At 45.2% G+C, this 18,125-nt stretch overlaps 1 protein-coding gene across 3 annotated transcripts in view; it reads right to left on the bottom strand.

Moving 5' to 3' along the window:
- LOXL2 (lysyl oxidase like 2) overlaps positions 1-18,125 on the bottom strand; it is a 125,560-nt gene that overhangs the window by 7,905 nt on the left and 99,530 nt on the right. For all 3 annotated transcript variants that reach the window (XM_060178869.1, XM_060178870.1, XM_007538794.3), the window contains 3 exons: positions 16,258-16,425; positions 15,123-15,285; positions 6,636-6,879 (listed from right to left, as the gene is read on the bottom strand). In XM_060178869.1, the coding sequence (XP_060034852.1) occupies positions 6,636-6,879; positions 15,123-15,285; positions 16,258-16,425 (575 nt within the window). The remainder of the gene's footprint in view (positions 1-6,635; positions 6,880-15,122; positions 15,286-16,257; positions 16,426-18,125) is intronic.

Here is an 18,125-nt window from a genome sequence, read left to right as displayed (position 1 = left end):
CCAGACACCCTCTCTCCCTCTCCCCCCACCCACCTTTCTTCAGTTTCAGAAGAGAAAGGAAGAAAAGGAGAAGGACTGTAGTACTGCTCCACCATCCATTAAGCTTTTCCTGGTGCAGGTGCTCCCGTACGGCACCAGACTGGAACCCAGGTCTTCGTGCATGGTGAAGTGTGCGCTCTACTGGGTGAGCTCTCTCCTAGCTTTGTAGAGATGTCACAATTCATCCTTTCTCACACTGGTGAATGTCTCAGGAACATCCAGAATGGACCATCCTGGCCAGTGTTCCGTGGTGACTGGAACAGTGTTCCTGTCACCATTTCAGAGTTGGTCAAGAGACCAACTCACTCCTTCAGCTCACTCCTCTCTGCCAGTCACTTGTGACAGGCAACCCCACGCCTGGATAAAACAAAGCCCTGCAGTGGTGAATAGCACCTACAATGGGCATGCAAAGGTCATACCATATCTGCGGGGCTTTGCCCCATATGTGTAGAGCAGGCAAAGGTCAGCCTATTGTTGCAGTACCATCGAATGTAATGGTGGTAGCCTGCTAGACTGTCCCCTGCTGCTTCCTGCTCCCAGTACCACTGCTGGGACACAGCTGGAGGTACAAAACCAGCAGGAATATTGCTGCCTGAAGCCTGGTGCACACCTGTGTACAGCTCTGGCTGGTTGCCATTGGAGATATGACATTGATGTCCTAGTTAAGTAGATGTGAAACCCCTCACTGGGATACCAGAAGCAAGAGGGAGATCAGCATCCCAAGGCATGTGAGGAAATATGGCACTGTTTGGAGAGGGGACGGTTAAGAGGATCAATCTTTTATCTTAGGACTTTCAAAGAACATAGGTCTGATCCATGTGGGGGACATCAATTAAATTGGTGACAGTGATGTACTCCACTCTAATTCAAGCCAAGACTTTCAACTTGGGCTCTACCGACAGGCTTCAGTATATTAACTCTAGAATTTCAAACTGTCATTCTAGAAGCTAAATCTTCTAGAGTTTTCTTTTTCTTTGGGCTTTGTAAAAAGGCCAACTTTCATTAGATCCCAAAAGGACCCTACAGAGGCTTGAAGCCAGGGAATTTCTGTTGAAAAAGTTCTCCCTGTGGACTGGGTTGTGGCACACCTACCTAAGTACACACATTATAATGCATAAGGAGCCTGGTTCAAGCCCCCTGGTCCCTACCTGCAATGGGGGAGACTTCACTAGTGATATAGGGTAGTGCTCTCTCCCTTTCTTCCCTCCTCTTCCCTCTCAATTTCTCTCCATCCCATGGAAATAAATAAATAAATATTTTTTTTTTTTAAAAAAGGAAAAGTCTTCCCACGGGTTGGCAAAATAACTCACCTAGATAGTGTACTGCTTTGCAATGCTTGTATCCTAGGTTCGAGCCTAGCTCCCACCACACTGCAGGAAGCTTTGGTGCTGTGGTATTTTACAATCTATCTGTATGTATATATGCATGTCTAAAAAGGTCAGCCTGGAGTGGTGAAGCTTCTGCCAAGACCAAAAAAAGAGTCCCTCCCACTGAGCCTGGAGAAGCCCCCGGAGTCGCCCCTGGAGTCCTGGTACACCAAGGCCTCTATATCCGGCCTCTGCTGTTGAAATAGTAGGTTCTCAGCTCTGGATCAGGAAGAGGGAGGCCTGCAGGGACATATGAAAAACCAGCATGTTTTTTCTCCCCACTTCTCCCTAACCATCCATCAGGATGTCTCTAAGCAAAGAAAAGAGAGAGGGTGCAGGCAAAGGAGGGATGGGGCAACAGACTTCAGATCAGAAGCTGAGCTTCCATGAGATCACCACACATATTCTTAGATGAGAGGCCCTCCCTTGTGGCAAGTAGATGCCACACAGAGACTCTTGTCCTGTAATGTCTGGGTGGCTGCCATACAGAGGGCAGAGATACAATTACCTTCTACTTATAGGCCTAGGGGCAGTGTCAGCCCCACAGGCCTTGGGTGCTGTCCAGGTACTTACAAGGGGAATCAGGCACCAGCACACTCCTGACTCCACCTCTCCTTCCTCTCAGGCTGACAAAGACGGACCTGCTGGTACCTGCTTTTTATGGTTAACTGGCACACTGAGCACAGAGGGAGACAGAAATTGCAAAGCAAGGAAGGCCAACACCCCTAAATTTTACCATATTCCTTTTTCTGCCACCAGAGTTATCACTGGGGTTCTGTACCTGCCCAGTTCCACCATTCCCTGTCATCCTTTTTTCCTTTTTCTATTGATAGAATTTGAGTGACGGGGTGGGGGGGAGAAGAGAGGGAGAGAGAGAAAGGGGGAGAGAGAGAGAGGGAGAAAAGAGAGAGAGAGAGAGAGAGAGAGGGAGATAGAGGGAGAGAGGGGAAGAGAGGGAGAGAGAGGGGGAGAGAGGGAGAGAGGGAGAGAGAGGGGGAGAGAGGGAGAGAGGGGGGAGAGAGGGAGAGAGAGGATGAGAGAGGAGGGGAAGGAAGGAAGGAAGGAAGGAAGGGAGGAAAGGAGGGAGGGAGGGAGGGAAAGACAAAGAGGAGCAGAGACATATGCAGTATTATTCTCCCACTCCTGAAGCTTCCCCCTTGAAGGTAGGTACCAGAGGCTTGAACTCACACCCTTGTGTATAGTAACTTGTGTGCTCTATCAGCTATGCCACCAATGAACCACCACATTCTTCTTTTTTGAAACTGATTTAGAAGTTCTGTCCCCAAACATATTTGAATGTGAGCAGGCCATAAGGGCTGACATGGAGAGGCAGGCATAAAGATATTTTAGAAAGATTCTAGGAGGGCCAGGTTGTAGCTCACCAGGCGGGTAAAGTGCACATAGTACAAAATGCCAGGAAACTACACAAGAATCCCAGTTCAAGCCCCAGCTCCCCACCTGCAAGGGGGTCATGTCACAAGCAGCAAAGCAGGTGTGCAGGTGTTTATCTTTCTTTCCCCCTATCTTCCCCTCCTCTCTATTTCTCTCTGTCCTGTCAAATTAAAAAAAATAAAGTGGCCATAGGAGCAGTGGATTTGTAGTGCAGACACCGAGTCCCAGTGATAACTCTCTAGAGTCAAACAGGCTTAGGCTGGAGACTGCTCGGTGACTTCCCATACCATGTGAGGGGAGCCACACAAACCCTGAAGCTGTCTCCCTACACATAAGATGAGAAAGAATGAGGGTTCTTCAGCCCCCAAAGGTGGATAAAGTGTTGAGCTAGAAGGCCTGAGGTCCTGAGGTCAATCCCCAGCATCAGCAATGTACCAGAGTGATGCTCTGGCTTTCTCACTTTCTTTCTTATGAATAATAACAATAAAAAGATGAGGGTTCTCTGTGTCTGGCACTAGGGAAGCAGTTAGTAAAGGTTCCTTTTATTTCCCCTAACAGTCATCAGTTACAACTGGAAGGATCCCCAGAGACCAGTGAGACTATGGCCTCCCAGACATTGCCCTGCACATAACTACGTGGAAATGCTGTGAAAGTGTGAATTCTGATTCTGTGGCCTGTGGTGCCCCCCTTTGAGAAGCACAACTCTAGTGTCAAAGCTTTGTTATCTGATTGAACCAGAGTCTGGGCTCCCTCAGGGAAAGCACTACCTCCCTGGTGCCCCCTCTCTGCCTTGCCAACAGTGTGCTCACTCCTGTTCCTTCCCTCTGCCCAGTTCAGATCCAAGCACGGGCAGAGAGTTTGGGGTCAAAGTAAGTAACAAGGCAAAGAAAAATAATTAAATACAGGGATAAGGAAGGATACTGTTGGCTCCAGTGTAGGTAGGCTATAGGACTTTATTCTGTTCTGCTCCAGATTATTAGCCCTGGAATCAGAGCTACAGAGTGGAGATAGGAAGGGACCTTCTGGTCCCCAGTGATGTGACCTCACTGACCCTGACATCACCAGCTGGTGAGAGGAACAGAAGTGTTGAGACCAGTTGCCATACCCCTGAGGGGTGAACTCTTTGCTCCACATCTACTGTCCTCCTAAGGAAATTAAAAATATATACTTCTCATATCTATGGACATACAATTTTTGACAAGGGGGCCCAAACTATTAAATAGAGAAAGAAGAATCTCTTCAACAAATGGTTTTGGGAAAACTGGGTTGAAATGTGCAGAAGAATGAAACTGAACCACTACATTTCATGACACACAAAAGTCGACTCCAAATGCATCAAGGACTTGGATGTTAAACCAGACACTATCAGATATTTAGAGGAAAATATTGGCAGAACTCTTTTTCCATCAAAATTATATAGGTATCTTCAGTGATATAAATTCAGTTGCAAGGAAGACAAAAGCAAAAATAAAACCAGTGGGACTACATCAAACTAAAAAGCTTCTGCACAGACTAAAAAAAAAAAAAAAAAAAAAAATCACCCAAACAGAGACTCCTTACAGAATGGGAGATCTTTACATGATATACATCAGACAAAAAGCTAATAATAAAAATCCATGAAGTGCTCATCATACTCAACAACAACAAAATGATTCCATCCAAAAGTGGGGAGAAGATATGAACAAAAAAATTCACTAACTAGATCCAAAGGCCAGCAAACACATGAAAAAATACACCAAGTCATTGACTGTCAGAGAATTGCAAATAAAGATAACAGTGAGATGCCACTTCACTCTTATGATAATGTCATACACCAGAAAGGATAGTAACAACAAATGCTGGAGAGGTTGTGAGGGTAAAGGAACCTTCCTACACTGTTGGTAAAACTGTAAATTGGGTCTAATGTAAAACATTAATCCCCCAATAAAGAAACTTAAAAAAAAAAGTAAATCAGTCCAACTTCTGTGGAGAGTAGTCTGAAGAACTCTCAGAAGGATAGAAATGGACCTATTCTATGGCCTTGCAACTCCTCTCCTGGGGATAAACCCTAAGGAACCACACCCATCCAAAAAGATTTGTATATACCGATGTTCATAACAGCATAATTTGTAATAGCCAAAACCTGGAAGCAACCCACATGTCCAACAACAGATGAGTTGCTGAGAAAATTGTGGTATATATACGTACTAGTTAGATATTAAGAATGATGAATTCACCTTTCCTTTCCTTCCTTTTTTTTTTTTTTGCCTCCAGGGTTATTGCTGGGTTTCTGTGCCTGCACTATGAATCCACTACTCCTGGAGGTCATTTTTTTCCATTTTGTTGCCCTTGTTGTTGTTGTTATTGTTGGATAGGACAGACAGAAATATAGAGAAGAGGGGAAGATAGATAGAAGGAGAGAAAGGTAGAAAGACAGGCACCAGCAGACCTGCTTCACTGATTGTGAAGTGACCCCCCTGCTGGTCGGGAGCTGGGGCTCAAACTGGGATCCTTGCGCCGGTCCTTGCACTTTGCACCATGTGTGTTTAACCCACTGCACAACCAACTGACCCCATGAATTCACCTTCTTCACTTCATCTTGGATATAACTTGAAATAAACTATATTAAGTGAGATAAGCCAGAAAGATAAGCATGAATATGGGATGATACCTGTCATAGACAGAAATTGAGAAATAAAAACAGAAAGGGAAACACAAAGCAGAACTTGGGTTGGGTTTGGTATATTAAACCAAGTAAAGGACTCTGCAGGGAAGATGCAGTTCAAGTCCTGGTAAACAATAGTGGAGGATGACATAATGTTGGGAGTTAGACTGTCCTGCAGAAAATTGAGAAATTTTATACATGTACCAACAACTGAATTTACTGTTGACTGTAAACCATTAATCCCCCCTAATTAAAAAAACTTTAGAAATATATATATATATGTCTTGGAGGTAGCTTACCTGATAGAGTGCACACATTATCACACATGAGGACCTGGGTTCAAGTCCCTAGTCCCCACCTGAAGGAGGAAAGCTCCACAAGTTGTGGAGCAGTACTGCAGGTCTCTTCCTCCTCTTACCCTCCTATCAAGAAAGGAAGAGAAGAAGGAGAAAGGAAGGAAGGAAGAGAGAGAGGGGGAGAGGGAGAGAAAGAGAGAGAGAGCCACCATAAGTGGTGGACTTGTACTGGCACCAAACCCCAGTAAAAACTCTGGTGACAAAGTGTGTGTGTGTGTGTGTGGGGGGGGGTGTATAAATGAAGTTAGAGACCAAAAATTGCAGAAACCCCTAATGTCCTACAGTATGAACTTGTTGTGGATTTACTTGAAAACCACTGACCTGTGGTCAAAGTCTATTTTCTAATCTTAGTGATGACGAAGCAGATAGGCCAGGACTCTGGTGATGCAGAGTGACTTTAGAAATGTGGTGTGGAAGGCCAGTGTGGCAGACTCCTTCTGGCTCAGGACAACCATGTCCCCAGCCCCTCAGCTCTCCTGAGATTTTTTAAAAAAATATTTATTTATTTATTCCCTTTTGTTGTCCTTGTTGTAGTTATTGTTGTTGTTATTGATATTGTCGTTATTGGATAGGACAGAGAGAGGAAGGGAAGACAGAGATGAGGAGAGAAAGATAGATACCTGCAGACCTGCTTCATTACCTGTGAAGTGACTCCCCTGCAGATGGGGATCTGGGGGCTCAAACCTGGATCCTTACGCTGGTCCTTGAGCTTTGCACCACGTGCGGTTAGCCCTCTGCACTACCGCCCAACTCCCGACCCTGAGATTCTGAATGCTATCTGGGTCCTGAAGGATATGAGGCTGTTGTGGCTTGGTGGTTACAGAAGGGATAGCTTACCGATGGCAGTCATGCCAGATCCAAGCATGGCGACCATTCTTAGGCCGGAAGTCAGACTGGCCATTGTTGTGGATCTGGGAGGAGAAGCGTAGAAGTCGCCGGAAGCCATTGGTGGGGTTGGTCTGGGCAGCTGAGGCTGAGAGGCAGTTCTCCTCCATGGCACACTGGAGCAATAACATAGGCCGTTCCTCCAGGTAGGTGGTCTGCTGGACAATCTCTGCATTGAGCACCAGGTCAGGGGCCGCTGTGGAGGTGAAATACAATCTCTGGTATAGACCCTTCCTCCCACTTCCCAAGTATTTCACTTCTGATTCCCAACTTAGGAACCACCCCCTCTCACCCCACCACTGCCTGGCACTATAGGGAACCACCTGGAAGTGGTTCAAGTTTTCCTTGAAGAATGACACCCAGACCCCCTCTACTCTGAGGATCCTCTTGATAACCTACCTCTATAGTTACTGTTGATCAGGAGCAAAATGCTGACAAGTGTGGAATCTACATAAGTGTTACATATAGACTTTGACAGTATTCTCTCTACTTTGATGTGACTTGAGAGTAATAATCATGAGCAAAGAATAATTTTACTGCTCTGGGTTGACTTCAACTCCAGAGAGGTAAGGGAAAGAGATCACAACACCTAAGCTTGCTCCAGCGTGGAGGGATCCAGATTCCACCCTGGGTCCGCACATGACACAGCAGGTGCACTGTCCAGGTAAGCTATCTGGCTGGCCCAGGATACACTCTTAGTACCTTGGTTTGAACCTTCTGAAAACAATATAAATAAAATTTTCAACATTTGTTCTATTGTATGTAGATGTATAAACGGTTTCACTCAGATTTATTTCTCTTGACATGGTTGCTTATTAATAAATGCCCTGTATTAGCATTTATTGTATGAATACACAGTATTCAATTCATACCTCTACTTCATATTTTTGTATGTATGTGTTACTTGGAATTTTTCACACGTAAGGGTAAAGCTACTATAAATCCCTTATAATAAATCTGTGTATATAATGTTAGTTACTAATATTTTTGAATTAACTTCTTTTTAGACTTAATTTTTTATTTGGTAAGATAAAGAGAAATTGAGAGGGAAAGGGGATGGAGAGGGATGAAGAGACAGAGAAACCCGCAGCTCTGCTTCACTGCTTATGAAATTTTCCCCTGCAGGTATGAACTGGGGCCTGGGACTCAGGCCTGGAACCTGAGTCCTTGCATGTGGTAACTAATGCACATAAACAGGTGAGCCACCAGACCACTTTGTTAATTACTTTTTTAAGGGTTTGTTTTTATAAGTGAAACTGCTGGATGGAAGGGTTGATTCTTTCTCTCCTTCCTTTCTTCTCCTTTTTCTCTTCTTCTTCCTCCTTATCTTCTTTTTCTCCTCTTCTTCCTTCTTAACTTCCTCCTTCTTCCTTATCATCTTTGTCTCTTTCTTCTCCTTCTTTTCAGACAGATACAGAGAAGGAAAGAGGCTGAAAGTGAGAGACCATCACACTGAAGCTTCCTTCAACGTGGTGGGGCCTGGAAGACCCCGGTTATATACATGGCAAAGCAATGCACTATCCAACTGAGCCAGAAGCTGAGGACAGACATTGGAAGGCTCCCTTTCACTGAGGATTATTTCTTCTTGGAAGACACCCACACAGATACAGCAGTGCTGCCGCTGAGAAATCTGGGTACCCTTTTATGGAGAGTGGCTCTGTGAGACAGTCACTGGCTCTCTGTACAGTAATCAGTCCTCAATGGATAGTGCCCATGCTGATTTCTGAATGGAGCATGGGTCTTCTTCTTGCAGAGAGTAGATCAACTCTGCCTCCAGATCCAAGTTATCACTGGGGTCCAGTGCTTGCACAATTCCACCAATGATGCTGGTGGCCAGTCTTCTTTTCCCTTCTCTCTTTCCTTTCTCCCTCCCTCCCTTCCTTTCCTTCCTTGTTTCCTTTCTTTCCTTCCTTCTTTCTTTCTCATAGAGGTGATAGAGAGAAACAGAAAAAACACCAGCTCCACCACACATGAAGCTACTGTAGGTAGGGACTGGTGGCTTGAACCCAATTCCTCATAAATGGCAAGCCACCACCCAGGCCCCAGATCAGGAATCTTAAAGGAGTGTGGTCTGCATACAACTGGTGAGCCAGGAGCTGCTGATGCCATAGAATATTCAAAATAAAACCACCTGGGCTGAAGACTAGCTCACCTGGAGGGCACCTTCTTTGCTGTGGTGTGACCCGGGCTCAAGCCCCCATACACAACATGGGAAGAAAGAGAGAGTTATCAGGAAGATTCACAAATTTGAGATTAATATGACTGGTTGGATGTGGAGGAACAAGTATAAATACTTGAGTTATAAAATAATTTAGGGAGCCAGGCAGTAGCGCAGTGAGTGGGTTAAGCGCAGGTGGTGCAAAGCACAAGGTCCGGCATAAGAATCCGAGTTCGAGCCCCTAGCTCCCCACCTGCAGGGGGGTCACTTCACAGGTGGTGAAGCAGGTCTGCAGGTGTCTATCTTTTTCTCCCCTTCTCTGTCTTCCCCTTCTCTCTCCATTTCTCTCTCAACAATGACAACATCAATAACAACAACAATAATAACTACAATAATAAAACAAGGGCAACAAAAGGAAATAAATAAATAAAATTTTAAAAAATAATTTAAAAAAGAGTCTACCTTCTCTCTGAATACTCTAATATATATTAAATCAAATCATCCAAGAGCTGTACTCCTGGCCCAAATAGTCTCAGTATGTCTCTGTCTCTCTCTCTCTCTCTCTCCTTTCAACCTAAGCCATGAGATTCTTTGAGGACTAGCCCCATGCAACTTACTTTGGGTTTACCATGAGGTTGTCAAGGATATCATAGCTCTCAGTTTTCAGGACAATTTCCCTGGGATCAAAGCATTTAGAACAGTCTCTTTCCCATTAGTTGTATTTCTGTCTCATGAATACTGTAAAATATATTCACGATCAAGTTCTTCTCTTCAGTGGCTTCTAGGAAGATCACTATGAAATGTCTGACCTCCCCAACATAGGCGTGGTTTTTTTTTTTGTTAAACCGCTCAGCTATATTTTAGTCCACTGCCGTTTTCAGAGACCTAATTTTTTACCTATTTTTTTTCTCACGCAACCTTGAATTTTACTCAGTTTTCAGGAGCTTCATTTCCTTTTGGGAAAGGTGGTCAATTACAAATATAATACAGGGGCTGGGTGGTGGTGCACCTGGTTGAGCACACATCTTACAGTGCACAGTGACCCTAGTTTGAGCCCTTGACCCCCACCTGTAGGAGGAAAGCTTTGCGAGTGGTGAAGAAGGGTTGTAGGTGTCTCTCTCTCTCTCCCCCCATCCCTGTTAATGTCTATATCCAACAAATAAGAATAATAAAAAAAATTTAAAAACTATATTTGTAAGTGAGAAAAAAAAGGTCCCTACATACGTGAGATTTCTTTCTACATGGATGTGTTTCCCTTGGTGGTTGGTGATCTCTCTCCTCTCAGACAAGATATGATAATGCATGTCTGCTGAATGAAGCTGGGATCCAGAGTCCTGTCTGGTTAACAATGCTTAAGAAATGCTGCATCTCGGGGTCAGGTGGTGGTGCACCTAGTTGAGTGCACACATCATCATGCACCAGGACCTAGGTTCAAGCTCCTAGTCCCTATCTGCAAGGGAAAGCTTCACAAGCAGTGAGGTAATAATGCAGGTGTCTCTCTTTCTCTCTCTTTCTTAACTGCCCTCTCCCCTCTCAATTTCTCTCTGACCTATCAAATAAAAGGGTAAAAAAAAAATGGCTGCTAGGATGGGGTAGATTCATTGTGCAAGCACCAAGTCCTAGCAAGCCCTGGGTGGCAATTAAAAAAAAAAGTAATGCTGAGACTCTAAAATGGAGAATCAAATTGACACCTTTAAGGTTTCACTTTCTCCCTGGGTTCTCCATGATGGCAAATGGCAATGCATCACTGCTTATTAAGCTCTTGTACCTATATTCATTGCACTCTTAATGTCTAGTTCCTAGGAACAACATCAGCTCTAGATCACAGTAATTAAGTGACTTTGCCAAGGTCAGCTAATAGATGGCAAGTGCGGTCTGGTGTCCTGTTCTCCTATCCTCAGGTTCCAGGAGTTGACTACCTTCCTGATCTATGAGGGAGAAGGCTAACTGCTTTTATGAAACTGGGGGCAGGGAGAATAGAGCTTGGCATTCAGGACAGGTTGTCTAGTGGTTTTCTCTCTCAACTGGAAGGGTATTTTCCTGAGCTGAGTCATTCTGAATCTTGTTGGGGTTTCTCTGTCTCTGACTTCAGTCTATCTAGGATTCCCAAGGAATCACCAGGAAGTTAAAGCCCCTCCAGGACAGAAAACAGGATGTGATCTATGGAAGGAAGCCAACTCCCAGGGAGTAGAGAAAGCCCTAGCATGTGTCTCCTCTGCTTTCTCAGAGACAGCCTCTGAGGAAGGAGTTACTTTCCCCATTAACTCAAAAGAACATGGTGTTCTCAGCTGTATCATTTTCTCAGGATAACTTATGGCATCCACAGCGGCCCTGAAATTAAAACCAGGGCTTCCCAAAGGAAAGCCTTTGGTAGAAAAGTATGTGGGGAAAAATGAAATGTATGAGAAAAATAAATGGGGGGCTGGGCAGTGATAGCACACATGCTACCATGCATAAAGACCTGAAGAGTTCAAGCTCCAGGGGCAAAGCTTCATGAGCAGTGAAACGGTGTTGCAGGTGTCTCTCTATCTATATCTCCCTCTCCTCTCTTGATATTTATCTGTCTCTATCTAATAAACTGATTTAATTAAAAAATAAGAATAATAGGGGACTTAGAATGAACTCAAGAATTGCATTCTTTCAGTTAAAAATAGGCTTTAAGCATAAAACCCCAGACGCAAAACAGGAGATTTCACTTGAGTTCAAAAGACTGAAACAGAACTGGAGATGACTGATTATGCTTAGTGAAATAAGTAATGAGAAGTAAGACAACTACCAGATGGTTTCACTCATATGTGGAGTCAAGAGATTTGATTCACATAAACTTGCCAAAAACAAACAATCCAAACAAAACTAATGCAAGCAAACTGCAAGATTTAAAAGAACTGTGGTGGTTATCTTTAGGAGGTGGGAGGGTAGAGATACAGAACTTTGGTGGTGGGTGTGATGTATAACTATACATTGTAATCTTACAATCTTGTAACAAACTATTAATAACAAACAAAAATTAAAAAGATTGGAAAACAAACACACAGTAAATGATAGCTAACACAGGCAGAACCTTATACATAAGTCATACATATATCAGGGAAATAGATTTTAAGCTAAGACAGGGACGGACTTTGTGTTTTGATTAAGAGATTAATCCATCAAATGGACTTAACATTTCGTAACATTTCTGCACCAAACAAATGAAGAAGCTTTGAAATCTATAAAGCAATGGCTGGTAGATCTGGAGGAAGACACAACTGGCCATGACACAGTAACAGCAGGGAACTTTAACACTTTTTTTTCCTCATTGGACAGATCATCCAGACAGAAATTCAGTGAAGAAACAACAGTCTTAAACAAGGAGCTGGGCTACTGAACTATCTCTCTCAAGTGGTATTACAGAAGCAAAGAAAGCAAGAGGACAAAATCAACTGGAAACAAACCCTCAGATTTGTGAGTACAGAGCTCTCACAGGGAGAAATTGGGTCAGTTGAGAGGGTACCGGGGCCCAGTGGTAGAGGGATATTGTTGCTTCAGTGGTGGATGTGGTGTGGTAACATACATCTTCAAGGGGTATGAAACTGTACCTTTGGGGTCAGGCAGTAGTGCAGCGGGTTTTAAGCGCACATGGCACAAAGTGCAAGAACCTGTGGAAGAATCCCGGTTCAAGCCCCCGGCTCCCCACCTGCAGGGGAATCGCTTCACAGGTGGTGAAGCAGGTCTGCAGGTGTCTATCTTTCGCTACCCCTCTCTGCCTTCCCCTCTTTCCATTTCTCTCTGTCCTATCCAACAACGAACAACATCAACAAATCAACAACAACAATAATAACCACAACAAGGCTACAACAAGGGCAACAAAAGGGGGAAAATGGCCTCCAGGAGCAGTGGATTCATGGTGCAGGTACTGAGCCCCAGCAATAACCCTGGAGGCAAAAAAAAAAAAAGAAAGAAAGAAAGAAAGAAAGAAAGAAAGAAAGAAAGAAAGAAAGAAAGAAAAAGAAAAGAAACTATACATTTAGAAAAGGAAACACAAGTCGAACCTGAAATGGAATTGGAGTATTACACCAAAGTAAAAGACTCTGGGGTGGGTGGGTGGGTGGGGAGAATACAGGTCCATGAAAAATGATGAATGAAATAGTGGGGGTTGTATTGTTAAATGGGAATCTGGGGAATGTTATGCATGTAAAAAAAAAAAAAAAAGAAGAAGTAGAAACGCAAAGCAGAAATTGACTGAGTTTGGAGTATGGCACCAAAGTAAGAAAGCAGAAGTACACTAGAGTTTGCAGTGAGTACCTCCCTAATACTTCCTCTCCACTTTTCCGAGCTTTGGGTCCATGATTGCTCAACAATTTGTTTGGCTTTGTATGTTAACTCTCTTTTCAGTCACCAGGTTCCAGGTGTCATCAGGATGCCGGCCAGACTTCCCTGGATTGAAGACCCCACCAATATGTCCTGGAGCTCAGCTTCCCCAGAGACCCACCCTACTAGGGAAAGAGAGAGGCAGACTGGGAGTATGGACCGACCAGTCAACGCCCATGTTGAGCGGGGAAGCAATTACAGAAGCCAGACCTTCTACCTTCTGCAACCCACAATGACCCTGGGTCCATGCTCCCAGAGGGATAGAGAATGGGAAAGCTATTGGGGGAGGGGGTGGGATATGGAGATTGGGCAGTGGGAATTGTGTGGAGTTGTACCCCTCCTACCCTATGGTTTTGTTAATTAATCCTTTGTTAAATAAAAAAAAAAAAGAAAGAAACTATACATTTAAAACATAGTGCTGGGCTGCTTTGCCATGTGTAAAGCCTGGGTTCAAAACTGGCCCCCACCGTGTTGACGGAAGCTTTGGTGCTGTGGACTCTCATTCTTGTCACTATGTCTCTCTCTCTCTCCCTCTCTCCCTCTCTCTCTCTCTCTCTCTCTCTCTCTATATATATATATATATATATATATATATATATTTAAAAAATCCAAAACAAACCAACAAAAAATGAAACCATAGTGCTGGGATGATAGCATAATGGATATGCCTGAAGCTCTGAAGTCCCAGGTTCAATTCCCAGCACCACCATAAGCCAGAGCTAAGCAGTGCTCTGATCAGTCTCTCTCTCTCTCTCTCTCTGGATCTCCCATATCAAAATAAATTAGATCGTTTTTCAAAACATAATGCTGGGAACAAGAGCGATAGCTCACTAGTTAGGGTGTGTGCTTTACTGCTCATGCTATCTTTGGCTCTGGCTCTATGGTCTCTCTCAGCTTTTATTTATTTATTTATTTATTTATTTACTTATTTTTGTCTCCAGCTTGGTGCTTTTGTTATAAACCCTCTGCTCCTGGAGACAATTTTTTCCCATTTTATTGGAAAGGACAGAGATAAATTGAGAGAGGAAGAGAGATAACAAGAGACAGAGAAAGACAGACACCTGCAGATCTGCTTCACCACTCTTGAAGTGTCCCCCCTGCAGGTGGGGAGCTGGGGACTCAAACCCAGATCCTTGCACAGGTCCTTCTGCTTAGTACTATGTGCACTTAACGAGGTATGCCACCTCCAAGCCCTCTCTCTCCAGCTACCTTTTTGTATGAAAAAGCATCCAAGGTGTATGAATAGACCAGCCAATGCCCAAATCCAGCAGAGAAGCAATTACAGAAGCCATAACTCTTACCTTCTGCACCCCAAAAACAATTTTGACCCATATTCCCAGTGAAGGAGAAGGGATAGGAGGAAGAGGATAAGAGGGCTCTGAACTCCAGCTCCAACAGGTCCCAGAGTGAGAGGATAAAAAGGGGAGAAACATTTGGATGTAGCAATAGGGTTATGTGTGGCTTGGAGGAGAAGAGAGGACTGGACCTGGAAGAAAAAGGGGTCAATTACATACAGATGTGGACAGATAGTTGTAGAGATGACAGTTAATCCATGTCTGCAACCTTGGGAGAACCATGGTGGTCTGCAATGGAGGGACTTGGAATTCAGAACTCTGGTGGTGGGAATGGTGTGGAAATATACCCCTGTTGACATGTAATTTTGTAACTCAGTATTGAATTGCTAATAAAAATTTTTTTAAAAAATCCCAGGAACAATGAGGTAATATTACATATATGAAAGGCCCATAGCTACAGACTCTCATGCTGCTCCCTTAATTTTTACTTTATAGACAGGCAACGGTTTTTGGTTGGGATAAGGGTGGTCCCCCTAACCCCCAGATATTCTCATTTTCAAATAATTGATCTCTGCTTTCCTGTATTGCTCAGCTCATGGTGGAGGCCCAGAATCGGGCAGTGGAAGATGAACTCACTTTCTGAGCAGGCGACTCCGGCCCCAAACTGCACCCCACCCTGGGGGCAGGCCACATCTTCATCATGGCGGCAATGTGCCAGCGACAGCTCAGTACCCGAGCACTTCACCCCGCTCATGACCACATTGTTGGCGTAGATATTGCCATGCCAGTACCAGGTCTCCTGAGAAAATCAAGAAGAGAAAATCAAGAAGAGTGCATCAACCTTGAGTTTTTGTTTTCTCATATTTGATCATTTAGTAGTTGTATAAAAGTCTCAAGGCTTCCATAGAGGTTCATTTTTTTTTTTTGCAGCTCTTCTAAGTCTCTCCCCCAGAAACCCCTTTCCTCAGCAGGGCTGTGAAAGTGAAGCCAGTGTGAGCAAAGCAAAATGGCGGGGCTCAGGTTCTGTAAGAAGGCTAAGCAGAAGGTTCAGAGACATGAGGCTGAGAACTGAGACTATTCATTCCACACCACAGGGAGGAAATATGAGGCAAGGAGAATCCAGATCATTACAGGGCAGGCCACTGAGGATGCAACTGGGAATGACCCCACGCCTCCCATCTCCCACTTCTTCCAACCAACTCCAGACAGGTTCCACTGCAGGGTTCCCCCTCCCATCACAGTTTAGGCTTCAGATGACAGAGATTTTTTGAGGCCCAAGGGTTTCCTGCCATTGTTCTGCTGTCTTTTAGGGCTGAGGGTTTACTGTCCTCAGCTGTGCTCCTCTTTGAAGAAGGCACTGATGTGACAAGGCTTGGAGACGTACCAGCTGACCCATAGGAAAATGAACAAGAATGCCAGTTGAGGAGGAGCCTCCAACAGAGGAAGTTAAGGCATCTGGACCTCACTGCCTTCAGGACTACATTACTCCCTCTACAAAGGGCACATCAGGACACTTCAGGATGATCCCTAGGCAGGCTAAAGCCCAGCCAGCAGGACTGAGTAGAACTAGAAAGGCAGGATCCATTCTAAAGTGGGGAAACTGAGGTCCAACTTAGGATGCAACTGTGAGGAACAGCACTGAGGCTAGGGTGAGCTGCCTGCTTCCCAGCCCTGAGTGCTTTGTCCTCTACTTCCTGGAAACCTGGGGGCTGGATAAGGATGGGCAGATCAGACTGACTGGTTTTGAGGAGCAGAGGCTAGGGCTTCTCACCTGGAAGGCATTGCTGGCAAACCCCAGGCCCAGCTGCCGGCAGACCACCATGGCCTCCACGATGCCCCAGTTCTCACCACACACCATTCCCCAGACGAGGGAGCCATTCCTCTCTGTCAGCACCTCTACCCGGCCCTCATAGGGGTTCCGGCCTCCATTCAGGCGCACCTATGGACATAAAGAAAGGCATGATCACCAGAAGGGACAGAGGGTGGCCGCTCCACTGTGCTCATCAGCCCCGATCTCCTCAAGCACCCACAAGTACTGTCCAGGACACAGCAATTCAACAGCCCTTTGCCAGCAGGATCTTACATATAAGGTCCCACCTGCATCATCCTGGGGTCTGGTAGACCCCCACCAGTCTATCATAGCTCTCATACTTGAATCAGGAGGACTCTATCAAGGGGCTTTAAAAGGTCAAAATCTCTCACATCTCTTCCTGAGTTGTATTCTCTCGCTATGCCCTTTACAAGCAGGTTCCAGCTCCTATTGTCCCCCACAATGTCTTCTCTACCTTGTACTCTTTTGTTACAACACAGTCATCACTGACATGATGGTCTCACGGGGACCCTCCCATGAGTTTTGTGGTTTTGGAGACCCCCACATCATCAGAACATGTCATCACACTCCCTAAATCTCTGGCCCAGCCCTCCTTATACCATTTCACCTACTTCATGGGTCAGGAGTCTTTCTTTAAAGATCAAGGTGGCAAATATTGGGGACTCAGGGGCCACATGGGCTCCAGGTGAGAGCAGCCAAGGAAAGCACACAAGTGACTGGGAATGCTGTCCCAGCAAAGCCTGCTGTCTTTATATAAGCAGCAGGTAGAGCAGAGGTTTTGGCTTGCAAGCCAAGCCACAGTTTGCTGCTCTGGGAATCTCTTTCCTGAATCTCTTCTCTTAAACAAGCCAGATATCCTGTCAAAATCTCCCTCCCAAGCCTCTTTCCAATCCACCCACCTCCCTCCACCACTTCATTTCTACATACTGCCCCCAGGCTCCATCCCCCTTGTCAGAGTCCAACCTACTCATTGGCCCCTTCTCCTTACAAATGCCTCATCAGCTCAGTCTCCTGCTTCAAATCCTTCTGGCTTCCCTCTGCACCACTGCCCTCCCTAAAGTCTTCACCACATATCTTTCCTCCCTGTTCTCTGGCCAGTACACAGGCTCCCAATCTATGCTGGGGCCCACTACACACAGATGCCCTGGAGTCTGGCTCACTTACCCATCATCCCTAGCTTTGTGATATGTCCCTCTGATGAGGGCCAGTGCCCACTTACACACCTGTCACCACTCTCTACCCATCTCCATAATTAGTAGTCACATAGTCCAGGACACAGCTCTACAGCCCCAGTGCCCACTCCTGGGCATCAGCATTCTGGAAATGGCCTGGCACCAGCATCAATGATACTCTTATGGACTGCAGGGTCAACTAGGCACCCCTCTACCTCACACCCCACCCTCGAATCTGAAGAAAACTAAGGAGCCTCCATTGTCCTGCCTGGTGTTGTTGTTGATAACCCTGGGGAGCCCCATTTCAGCCCCCCAGAATGATGGTCCAAAACTGAGATGAGACTTTCCTATGTCCTTCTCAAACAAGGGGAGTGGAAAAGCAGCAACTCCACCTACATCAAACCCTCCCACATCCTGTATGTGAGCACAAGGCTCATACCGGGGAAGTTGAGGGCCTGTGAAAGGCTTAGGGCTGCTGATGGGATTGTGGGGACCCTACCAGTCTGGCTGGAACACAGTCTGTCTTGCTGTCTTGGTTCTACCAGTCACAAAAAGATTCTGTAAAATGCTCCCCTTCTTTTTAAAGCTGGGTTTTTCACTTGGTTTGAAAAGACAACCCCATTCTTCTCCATTCTG

Source organism: Erinaceus europaeus, chromosome 19 (genome assembly GCF_950295315.1).
Source record: "Erinaceus europaeus chromosome 19, mEriEur2.1, whole genome shotgun sequence".
Taxonomy (NCBI): Eukaryota; Metazoa; Chordata; class Mammalia; order Eulipotyphla; family Erinaceidae; genus Erinaceus; species Erinaceus europaeus.
This window is presented reverse-complemented; position numbering and strand designations above follow the sequence as displayed.